The 12,874-nt window shown below is 30.3% G+C and overlaps 1 protein-coding gene across 1 annotated transcript in view; it reads right to left on the minus strand.

The window, feature by feature from the left end:
* Nucleotides 1–1,923: 1,923 nt before the first annotated feature.
* LOC132723112 (uncharacterized) overlaps nt 1,924–12,874 on the minus strand; it is a 41,590-nt gene continuing 30,639 nt past the window's right edge. The window contains exon 3 of the mRNA XM_060707779.1: nt 1,924–4,472. Coding sequence (XP_060563762.1) covers nt 3,050–4,456 — 1,407 coding nt within the window. The 5' untranslated portion in view covers nt 4,457–4,472 and the 3' untranslated portion in view covers nt 1,924–3,049. The remainder of the gene's footprint in view (nt 4,473–12,874) is intronic.

Below are 12,874 nucleotides of genomic sequence, written 5' to 3' on the forward strand. Positions count from 1 at the left end.
ATATAATTTAACATAAGTGTGCGTATGAAAATAGCCATCTAGATAAGAAAATTAAATATTATTCAGTATTTTTTATTCATTTTGTTTAAGTGCTACAAAAAGAATATTTGAGTTTGCAATTTTTGAATTAGCATAAAATTAAGCATTATTCGAAATATTTAATTACTTTTAATTCATCTATAAATATCGAAATAAATTATGTAAAATATTAACTTAAGTTCGACAAAGAGAATGCTTTTATAAAACAGAATACATATACATATGTTACGCAAACCTATAACAACTAAATATACAAGAGTATGTCTATGGTAAATTCATTCCCTATGAAAAATTGAAATATAAGAAATACCATTAAACAAAAAGACAGATTTCCTGCATACATATGCGTCTAAAACATACGAACACAAAGTCCAAGTTATTCAGTTAGTACATCAAGTGCTAATACGGAAATTACCAAAATTCCTTTAATATTTATTTAGACACAGAATAGTACATCACATAAACAGAAACCGTCAGGGTGAAATGTTCTTTTGAGTATGTATTATACGCAGTTCAACACAGTACAATACAGTGTCTTTGACAAAATATCTATGTACATTCCGTTCAAAGCCTCTAAAAACGTGAAGACATACAGGATTACACACATGCTGAAACCCCACACGCAAATATATTAAACACGGATGAGACAAATTATTGGTCACCCTTTCTTAACAAGACACACGTCTGTCATACGTATAGGTTACACAAAACTAATAAACAAAGTTGATAACTTAATACTTGCCTCTAATAACTTACATATATTATTGTTACCTCGCAGTTTAATTTCATGGTAATGTTAATATTTTAGTTTATGTTTTAGCAACAACCAAAAACGTATAAATCGATCTAAATACATTCAACTAACACGATTTTACAGTGACAAAAGGTGCAGATATGTACATGTAATTGAAATATTTGAATGCATTTAATTTGTTGTCCCTTTAATTAAATATATGATATAGATAATCTTTTTTTTATTAATAATACATACATATTTTAAAATCATTCAAAATATATATAGAAAGAAACAAAACTGATATTGTTGAAAGTTATTGACAATATATATGACTGATATCATAAACATGCATTCACAATGTTTATAATTTCCTTTAAGTCGTCTCAATGAAAGATAATTAAATAAAATCAGTTTAAACTTATTTCAAACAAGATCTATAATATATCAGATATATTATAGTTTTTTGTGAAAAAAAATATGCTTTCATGTGCATATTATAGATGCATAAAATTATCTTAAATCCCCCAAAAACTAAAAACTTTCACCAGGCTTTTTTTTAATTATAGTTTACAATATCCTAAAAGGGAAGGGGAGATAGAACAATTCACTACAATATTCAAGAAAAGTCAAGTTTTCTCTCTTTAAATAATAAAATTCCTTTATTGTGTTTATTTTTTTAATGAAAGCAAAACGCTTAATATTAATTAAATTTAATTATATTACTTTTACAAATAGAATTAGCCATCTTCGGTTAAGAGTAGTCAAAAAACTTCGACTTCAAAAAATGAATCATAAAATGATTTAATGGCAAAATATGAAGCAGAAACATTATGTTGGTAAGTTCATTTTTCTCTTCCTTTTGAAAATATTATCATATTTATTGGTTTCTTTCTGATAACGCAATTTTAAAATTGAATTTAACGATATTCTTTCGATTATGAGGATGGTGCAACTAATTTATCTTTGAAAGTCAACACAAAAATACAATAATACGTTGTAATAAAATTTTCATACAATAAATGATTGAAAGTCATGTCATTAAAACTAATTTATCTTTGAAAGTCAACACAAAAATACAATAATACGTTGTAATAAAATGTTCATACAATAAATGATTGAAAGTCATGTCATTAACATACAATATATTTATATGCATGCATACATTATGTAATACATACATACATACTTGCTAATGACGTCACATCAGGCAACGCTAACTTTATGATATTAAACAATTTTAATCGTTACACCAAAAAACATAGGATCAAAAAAAATACCAATTGTGTTTTATATATAAAACAGCAGTTTTTTTGTTAAATGCACATATAAGCATATCAGAAACATATGACATACACATGTACACATATGCATTCTATTATATTCATGAACGATATTATCCAACAATGGTGCACATGTGATTTTTCTTTCAAAAACCAACATACTATATTTTGCCTTAACAAACTATTTTGCAGAAGAAAAAAAAACATTTCAATATATTCTATACGTCCCCAACATAAAAATAGTGTTTTAACAATGAAACCATTCAGGAACATTCATATGCTTTCTTCCTATTTTGTTCGTCATATGAAAAGTTTTTTTGTCTCTGTACATCACACCAAACATCAACTACTAACACATCAAGTTTCGTCTCATAGCATTCAACACAATGCGAAGCAGTTAAAGTGTAATTTACTTATTTATTTTATTCAAAAGCTTACGGTCTGCTTTTGTTGTATGAAGTTTGCTTTAATACTTCATTTGCGGTGTGCATGTATACATAGTGTGCATAACTAAGATTCTTTCTACACATAAACAAACTTCAGTTGAAACTGTATTACTATTGTATGTTGTTTTATTTTCTATTTCATCTCCTAAAATTTTCCGATTGTTTAGGCTTTTCTGAACAAGAACAGACACCAGAATAAATTTAAAGATCTACATCTTCAATTTTCTGTTTAAACAACTCAATGACGTTGATAGTGTTGTGATGTTAATAAATGTAATAATGTACTGGGATCATTTAATTCTGAAGCAAGTATCAGGCCGTATCTAGTAGATGTATTTTTGCCTTTCTAATACTAATTAAATATCACCAGTATACTATGTAACAAATTGTTACTCACTTCTCTTGTATCAATTATTCTATAATTCTTTTTGCATTTAGTACATATATAATTAACCCTTAAACAGTCTGTACCACATCAATTTCATCATTATTGACCTTTTGTGTGTCTTTTATCTAATTTTCACCAAGTCTAAGTCTCAACTCGTGAGCTATGGTCTGGTTGCGACATTTCTACAGCTATTAAATATTTTGCACATATTGTCACGGAACATTTGGTTCATAAAGGCGTAAATGACTGGATTTGCCACATTATACACAAAGTACATGTAAAATATTACATTGTAAAATGTTATCCATCGATGAGCCATTAGCCATGCAGGCAAGAAGGCTACAATAAAAACGATTGTCACAATGAAAAGCATAACAGCTGTCTTTATATTTGCTAATCTGTCATGGTCCTTTCTATCTTTGGTATGGTCTTGTGCACCAGGTTTCCTTATTGACGAGTTCTTGACAATTTTATTCTCTGCGTCTTTTACACCATTGGTTTGTTCGTCAGGCATTAGTCTTGTTGTTGTCGTTTCACCATCCATCTCAACTTTTAGACTTATATTATTGTGGTTTGAATTTACTTTACTTTTCGATTTCACATTTGTTAAGGGAATGGTACACTCGTCTGTCTGACAGTGCGTGTTCACCTGTTTTACGCGGCCGCCCATTTTCTGCGCCCTGCGTTTTGCTCTCTGTTTCGTAACAGAACTGTAGATAAGGCCATATAGTATCAAGACAATCATTAGCGAGCATAAATAGAATGCTGAATAGATCTTTTGATATACACTTATAAAGTTAGCAGAGTACAACACTTTTGACTGGTCACAGAGACCAATATAAACTTTATGCATCCTTATGGGTTTGTCAGCTTCGTCATCATCACGGATGTGGTATTTATGGTCTTGTTGAAAATTGAATGTTTCAGTTATTGATTCGTTTGATGTTCCATTGATAATTTCATATTGGGGTGGAATCGTTGATGTACTGTTCAGTCTTTCCATTTGATAGACACTATACCCAAGGGCAGTAATCAGACCTAAAACTGTGGCAAACAGTGTCAGTATTCCGACAATGATTTTAGCTCTTCTGACGGTCATAACATGTGCAAATGGATGACAAATACATATATAGCGATCCACTGCTATGGCAACCATAATAAAAGCAGACAACGGCACGGTACATGTTATAAGAAATTGGTATGTTTTACAAAGGATGTCAAACTGCAAGTTATACTCTAACCGGATTGCAGTGACAGTATACGGTATGATCACAAGGCATGTCACAAAATCAGTACCGGCAAGTGCAAGAATGAAAATAGTGGATGCCATCTTGGCTGGGGTACGTGTAAAAACGTAAAGAACCAAGCCATTTCCAAGGGTGCCAACAACGCTAAAAATGCACAAAATAACTATCACAATAAGAATTTCTGTTTCACTAGCGTTCCCAGCTTGCTCGGGTTCTTTAGGCAATGTTGGGTCCTGATTGGTAGTTGGTGCATTGGTTTCTGCTTCTTCGAGTAACTTTCTAAATACTTGTTTCCAATGGTCTGTTATGTATTCCGCCATTTCTTTGAATGCTCACCTGGAAAGTAAAAATATAAAGATATAAATATTTGAACATTTCATGAAAGTATATTACGACATTTGCTTATTTACTACTTTCTAAAAATGTTTAACTTGCTTCAATAGCTAATTAAATCCTAAAGAAAAATGGCAAAATTTGAAACATAACAGAAAAAAATCAACTTAAGTACGTTACAAACGATCTTAATACAAAGTTGTTTTTAAAGGATATCAAAGGACTATACATTATTGATTTCGTTGTTTCTTTATATAATATAAGTGAATGTTCCATTGATGTTGTTTATTGCATTTACCAAATTACCAGTTAAAGATCAAAGACTTAATTTACCTTTAAACATGTAATGCTTCAAAATGCATTTATATTGATAACATTAATAATTCAACCGTTGGGTTATTAAAGAAGCTCACTATAAGCATTTAAAAGTATGAATAATCACTCCATTTAATCAGTTTCTTTTTCTGTTTTTGTTCCTGTTGTTACAGTTGTAATGTTTTGTATTTTTGGGAAATCAAGTATACATGTTTGATGATAAGTGAAAATGTATTTTTTTAAACTTAACTAAACCATCATTTATTTCCACATATCAAATGCTAATGGTATAATAATTATATTGTTGTGTTTCTTTTTTAAGTTAAGCACACCTTTCTTATATTGAAATCGTACTTTAAAGTCTGATTTTATAGCAAAATAAAACCTCCATATCGGGGAAAAGAGATAATGGGATCATCATAAAATTGTCATAATTAAAGGAAATTTGTTATTGTTTATGGATAGAGATTCTCAACATGATTTCATCGCTGTCAATTAAATCGATCTGAACAAGAAAATAACATTTGTTTTTTTTTTATCATGTCCTTGAAAATTCCAAATATTTAAAACAGCACGCCTCCAGAATTCATGCCAATTTTCTTGAAAATTTTAATAATGTATTTGAATGTGTAATATTGTGAAGTAACCAAAAGGAAGGAATTTACATATTATCAAGTGGCACTTACAAACCACATTAATTACCAAAAAGTGGTCAAACATTGCATAAATAGCCTCTACTGCGTTAGTAATGCAGAAAAAATATAATTGTAAATTCTGAAAAATCAGTCATTAATCGCAAATAATATGTAAAATATCACTTGAATTTTGAAACTTTCTACGTTTCCTTACATCTTAGCACGTTTTTCTCAAGTTGTATTTTATTGAAATATTTTAACTCATCTGCAGGCACGTAGCTTAAGCTAAAAATTGAATTTTTGAATTTGATGGATGAGAAAGTTAAGTGTATGTTCATTGACTACATTAAGATATATTTAATTAATAAAACATCAATAATAACGATAATTTTTTGTTTGTTTGTTTCATTTCACGCCTTTTCCCAACGGTGTTACAGTCATATAGGCGGGTAATTTCCTAACCATCGTTCCTGGAGAGTTACACCAGTACTAGACTACCTTCCTTTGCGCTAAACTACCAAAGCATCTCTCATGGATCGAACTCACGCGAGAGAGGTAAATGGATTAGAAGTCATCGACTCTAACCCCTCGACCACGATTAAGTGATTGCGTTAATAATAATGAAGTTTACGTACTAAGAAGAAATTCAATTGTGTTAGAAATATTCCAATTATAATACAACAACATAAGCTATCACACAGGGTCATGCCCTTGACTATCCGCATTGTACTATATCAAAACTTTGATTGAAACATTTGAAGCTGAAAGAAAAATCCATTTTAATGTAAAGCATTTATTGGGATGCTTAATACTCGTTATATTTATTAAGGAAATTAAATTCAGATGAAAGCTTTATGTTAATTGATGATCTCTTTGGTACTCTGATTCTCTAAAGAAAATTGCATGTTTGAAACTCATATAATATTGAAGTTCCCTATCTCTTCATCAATTTATGCTTTCGTTGGTTACTTCCTTTTTATGTATTTATAGCTGATTTTATATAGTAGACTTTAGCGTATTGTCTACTTTAGTTTCAAAAATTGCTATATCTACAACACTAATGGATATTTTATCGCCGTACCATCTATTCAGCTTTCAGAATTCTCCATAATCATTACTTTAATACTTCATGTAATGTTAGTCGCACCAATGTCAATATGTGTATTTTTCCCTGGCTGAAGCTCTTCGTATTACCCCTATTGCGCTAAATGGCACCATTTATTTCAACGATCACGCATTATTTTTATAAAAAAGACGAAAAAACAAGGTTAGTAATGGAACACATTTTAGCTGAGATTCGTGATAATTGCAATGTTATAGAAGAGAACGATCCTAAATGTTCACAAAAGAGCTAGTCGGAAATTGCCGGTTATGTCGATTTGCCCATTTGAAGTTGTTAAATACAGTGATAAGAGATAGCAAGAGAAAAATAAACCTTTTTAGAAATTAAAGTCTTCTCAGAAAAAATTAGGATCAGTTAGTTAAGATTCTTCCTCTAATTTTGACCATCATTAGCGCGTCATTTAAAACGTCGGGTTCATTAAACGTCATTTGAGTGCGTTTTAATCAACTTTAAAATAATCAAGAGTACTTTTTTGTCAAGACTTTTAAAAGTGATTTAAGTCATTGATGTATGGATTATATGTTTTTCTTGCAAATATATGAATAGACTATGTAATGTTTGGTTAACATTAAACTGATGGTAAAATTTTAAAACAGCGTGTTTTGACTATTTGTTTTTTTCTTCAAATGGTTAAAGGTTTGTTTACAAGTTCTTGAAAACTGTATTTAAATGACTGTCGCGTCTTTTTGGCCATTTTCCTCAAACTTCGGATTAGAACCTCGAACACAATAGTACGAAAACGGATACAAGTTTCGGTCTAACCAACGATAAGAAAATCTAGGAGAAAGCAAACAAATGGTAATTCAATACTAGGAGTTGATTTCTAATTTTTTATCAATATATTTATACAATTATTTAAAAGTAGACAACCCATTATTTATATACCTATGATTATGGTTGTAGAAACCGAAAGTACAAAATATCTACTAATTGACATTTTTTTTTAAATTTGTTATGATTGTCAGACATATTTTTAATCACAGTTTTGCCAAAATATACTTAATGTTCCTTTGAATGTCAAATAAATGAATTCGCTATACATTATCAATGATTACACCGTCTGATTGTGGTAACATCTTGACTGTATTTTACCTTTTAATTATGTCAAACGTTCAATTATAATGCTGTTGTTTGTTTGTTTGTGTTCTTTAATTCCAAAAATAAAATACATTTTCTGATACATTTTTCAATATTTCATCTATTTCTCTATAAAACTAACATCGGCGCCATTATTCCTAATTCCAAATGCTTTGCTAATTAGTAACTTGACCTCGGTTTCAATTTACAAAACAATTACGAATAGTTTTAAAGCCATATTTATTTGGAATGGTATAAACAACTCGTTCTTTAAATCTACTAATGAACGTAAAGTGGTATTAGAACAGACAGTGCAGCTTAACTTAAGCCATGGCTAGTAATTACTAAGTAATGTGAATGCTAAATCGATAGCCATCATTTCTCTCTGTTTGATCTATATATTTTAGATTGCTCTATCGTCTTTTGTTCTTTATTGTACACTTTTTTATATTTCAGTCCTTTTTATTGTATACTGTTTTAACCACTTTCTAGAATATTTCTGCTTTAAATTAAGCTTTACACCAACGTACGTTTAAAGCACTATCAGAAGCTATATCGATTTATTATAAATTAATTTACAGAGCGAATTTAAAAAAAGTAATTATTTTACATAATTATTGCTTATTGTTGTTTATGGAGTAAAAAGCTAACATATATGTCTGCTGCTCAAAGTTTAGCAAGCAAATGTTAATTTATATTTTGAAAAGAATACACCATAAATTACCTGCAAATCGGATACCCTGTTTGATTGAGTATGTACACCAACCTTGAAATACCTTGTGAAATATGTAGCAAAATATAAACATAATGTAATTGTGACGAGATAACAAATTACACCAACTTCTTGTCAAAGAGATAAAGACAGGGTTGCTGATGAAGAACAATTTGTGAAAGCATGAACACCAACGTTCCGTAAGCTAGCTGGTAAACTGCATACACTGCAAGAATATTTAATCACAACAACAAGAGTATGAAGCAAGTTGTTTAATATGGCCTTCACCACACCTTAGCACATCCAAGCAATTTTTAAATATTCAATAAAGAAAAAGAACACAATTGCATCTAACGCTGCTGGAAATGAACAAAACTTGCATTATAGGTGAAATTATTTGAACAATACTATAACCTGTAACCCTATGCATATTTTATACAAAAACTATTAGATCTGTCGTCTACTATATACGTTCCCAGACAAAATTATGCGTGGCAGTTGTTCCGGTTATTGAAACTAGTGAACTCAATATCATTTTTCAGAATTGACTCGGACAAAAAAAAATGAATGAAAAAAACATAATCATTTTCCCTATAGAAGATTGATTATTTGCATAAATCATTTGACAAGAGCAATTCAGATAAGAAACGTTGTTTATTGATATTATTCTATTAACAATGATAAAAAATTGTCATGGAACGACGCCAATACAATGGAATACTGAATAATGTAACATCTAATTTATATTTATTAGACATTGTGTGAATGGTTCGGTGACTTGTGACAATAAAGCTTGAATTACGTGAAAGGTGGTACACTTTCACGCCGTCAGTTTCCTTATTATACTTTAATTACATTATTGCAGATGTTTTATCAGTATTTGTTATATTGAAGTGGATGCTGATATAGCGCAGAATCATGGCAAAATATGTTTTAGGAGTGTAACGCCTTGAATAAATAACCAGAATCATCTTATAGGCAATTCAATCACGTACGGGGATAATTAATAAAATTGTTCACCATACTGGCTTATTAACTTGAACACCAAAAGCTAAAAAAACACACAAACAAACACACATTTATTTTCAACTCAATTCGGAGTTTATTCTTAATAACATTTTATAAATGTTCCTTTAGTGCTCCGGTTGATATAAGTAAAAAATTGTGTTATGTTCTTAAATATATGGACCTCAGTAAGGCTCCTTTTAGTTTAGTGTGCATATTTGAACATGCTTTCATGCTCCTATTATATGTAATTTCAAAAGCTGCAAATACTATTACCGGCTTAAGACCTCAAAGTAACAGAAAGGATAAACTGAATTAAAGAAAAGTCTGACCAAGAACCATGTCTATTTAAGAAAATGAAACACTTTTGGATATAACTAGTTATTTTAATTCGCGTATTTATTTTTGGTTGAGTTTTACGTTGCAAAAACACAACACGATAGATCTTATAGAGAGTTTCCAGCGTAACTGGTGGAGGAAAGCCTCAAATGCCCATCTGTAAATTATTTCAGGCAGAAACGGTCACCTTAGTAAAGCACGATCCGTAAGCTAGCTTGATAGTTTTCTTACATGTAGAATCAGACGACGCCTGCGTGGCTTGAAACTTGAGCGGTGATAGGCATGTGGTTTGAAGTCAACAACCATAACCACTTGACCACGGACGCCCGTTCTTGTATTCAATGAAGTTGAAAACGGGTTATAAAATACCAGAGACAAAACATGTCCTACAAGTCCAGCTGCTCTGTCTTATTTTAGTTATAATCAAAAATATCCTTTCATTCTAGTTTTATTTTCTTCAATATGTTTGGTATTAAAGTTTACTTGCTTACGCTTAACCAATTTGTTTATTCATGAAAAAGTTAGTTTTAACATTTACCTTATTCAATGATTTGCAAATAAATTGCACTTGTTGTTTTGAATATGATTGACATTCATAAGCATCTACTTTGAAATGAAAGTTAAACTGATATTACTTATATTTGATTGTAATGATTCACACTTAGACAAGACAGCACGCATGACAAACTCAATATGTTGTATAAATCTATCAAAAACTTTCAATTATATATGATATAAAATGTTAAGTGTGGGTTATTGGAGGTATCTAATTTGCATTGGCTTTGTCATGAATTGACGAATTTTATTTATACTTGGTAAACCAAAATCATTTCAAATACCAACATGTAGAATAATTGAAATTTTACCTTGGCTTTAAGATGATTTGATTCGTAATAGGAAAATTATTTGATGTAACGTTGCTTTCAATGGAAGGATTTTATTCATAACTGGCCAAAAAAGTACTTTGACAACGTCGATGTTTTGAATAATTTGTGTAAAACCTTTACCTATAGGCGACTTAAAAAGTCCGTCTCCTTGTTGTGACTGTCTTTGGGGATATGTAAAAACTGAGCTCGTGTCGCTTGCGGTGGTAATTGTTTTTTTGTATTTTGTTTTTAAAAATGACCACCTCGCTGTTCTTACTTTCTGTTCAATTTGTAAATAAGAGAGAAATACTCTTCTTTGTATCAATTTCCTTACCAAATTTTGTAAAGGAATTAACTTATTATCATTTGTGGTAAACCTGGTTTTGTGACAATTCGCTCGCTTTTACTATGTCATAATTGTTTTATTATTTAATCTATTGATTGGAACATGTCAAATCTATTTGTTTGATGTGTCTCGAAATTCGTAAGAATCAATTATCAATTATATTTGCCTCAGGTTAAGTTTACAAACAAATAAAAAACAATTAGAAAATTCCTTGATCCCAAGTCATTTAAATGACACTAGAGAGTTATTTTGAATCTCCTAATGAACATAAAGTGGACTTCATACAGACAGCGCAGTATAAGCTTAGGAGCACAAGTGATTGACAATTATGCGGAAGTTCTTTCGATCACCACTTACTGTATTCTATCACAAAAGTATTTTCCGGAAAATAATAGTTGTTTAACACCATACCATTTCAATTTAAAGGACGCCACTAAGGTCTAAAAGCATAAAACTATTAAATATTTTGAATTCTTACTTAAAGCAACTAAGGCCCTTAAAAAGTTAAAATATGCAAACATAATAGATAAATAAATATATTCCCTATGTTTTTTAACAGTTTTAGCTTCAAATGATTTTTCTTCATATTCAGGCAATTTTGCACAAGTCGAATGATTATTTTAGAAAACGTGTTTTGTTTTGTTTGGTTACACCAACACAATTAAAGTCATACAGCACCAAACTACTGATAAGTAACTTTTAAATTTGTTAATAAGCTATTTGTCAAGATCTAATCAAACATTTTACAAATCTTGAAAAAGATTGTCCATTTCCGTCACATAGAGAAAATAACCGGAATTAAGGTTTTACCTACAATCCATTATCATTCGAACTGCTCATTCATTTGCATATCAAACATATGAATAAGAAATGATCAGCAATAAATTGTACGTATATGTACTTTTATAGTAAACATTATTATATAAATAACAGGAAGTCTATGATAACGTCATAGAAATTTGATCCGGAAACAAACAAGTATCAGTTGAAAAATTTTATTATTTACTTGCCTTTTAAATGTTTAAGCGATTTTACACATCTTGTTTAACTTAGCCTTATTTGGTTGTGGTTTTTCTAAATAAAATTACTGTTGATTCCTGCAAAGTCATCAAACATTGTTTAGGTTTTCCGCAGGGATACACTCTAATGGATATTTCATTTCGCTACTAAAATTGTTTTCTCTGACATCTACGATGCATACATAATATGATGTTTACACAGACACAGACTTAATGTTATAACAAATGTACTTCTCTAAGCCGCATCATTATTTAAGAGTACTTTAACTTTTCACCTTATCAAACTGATGTTTTCCAGTATAACAATCATTTGGTAATCCATGTATCATTTACCATATAAAAGCTTAATATACGCAAGTATTTTCAACATGTAAACATAAACATTACGTTTGGTCTTGATAATGAAGATCAAAGTTGATATTTACAATTTTTTCCCAAAATCGAAATCAATTTGATAAAGTTTTTTATCCTTGTAATTTGATGGAGTGAGGATTAATCTCACACTGCATGTTTAAAGTGTCTGATAACGCAACCAGGCAGGATCGTAAATCTTATGCAACTTAAAAACGAAAAAAAATTCAGATCATTCGAACCCGCTAGAAATGTTAAGCAGTGAGGGAAGTCATATAAAGCGTTCTTCTCTTTTCTCGGGCAATCTAACAATTGTACAACTGACTAATTTGAGAGGAGTAAAGGTACATTACTATGCACTGTCTTCGTTCCTAATAGGTTCTGTCTTTCTTTCATTTTCGCCAACAAATCTCAATCACACCGTCATTTTACAAATACGTGGTGTTTCATGAGCAAATATTTTAGGAGCAAGAACGTCATTGTGCCATGCACTTTTTTCGTATCTTAGAACGAATCGTCAAGTTCCTGGTATGGTTAGCAAAAGTTTAAGAGAGTAGATAACTACTGTTAATGATTTAAGGCTGAATATGACAATACTATTTCTTGCCAGAACACCT

This window comes from Ruditapes philippinarum, unplaced genomic scaffold (genome assembly GCF_026571515.1).
Source record: "Ruditapes philippinarum isolate M1 unplaced genomic scaffold, ASM2657151v2 ctg3006_1_1_1_1, whole genome shotgun sequence".
In the NCBI taxonomy this organism is placed as follows: Eukaryota; Metazoa; Mollusca; class Bivalvia; order Venerida; family Veneridae; genus Ruditapes; species Ruditapes philippinarum.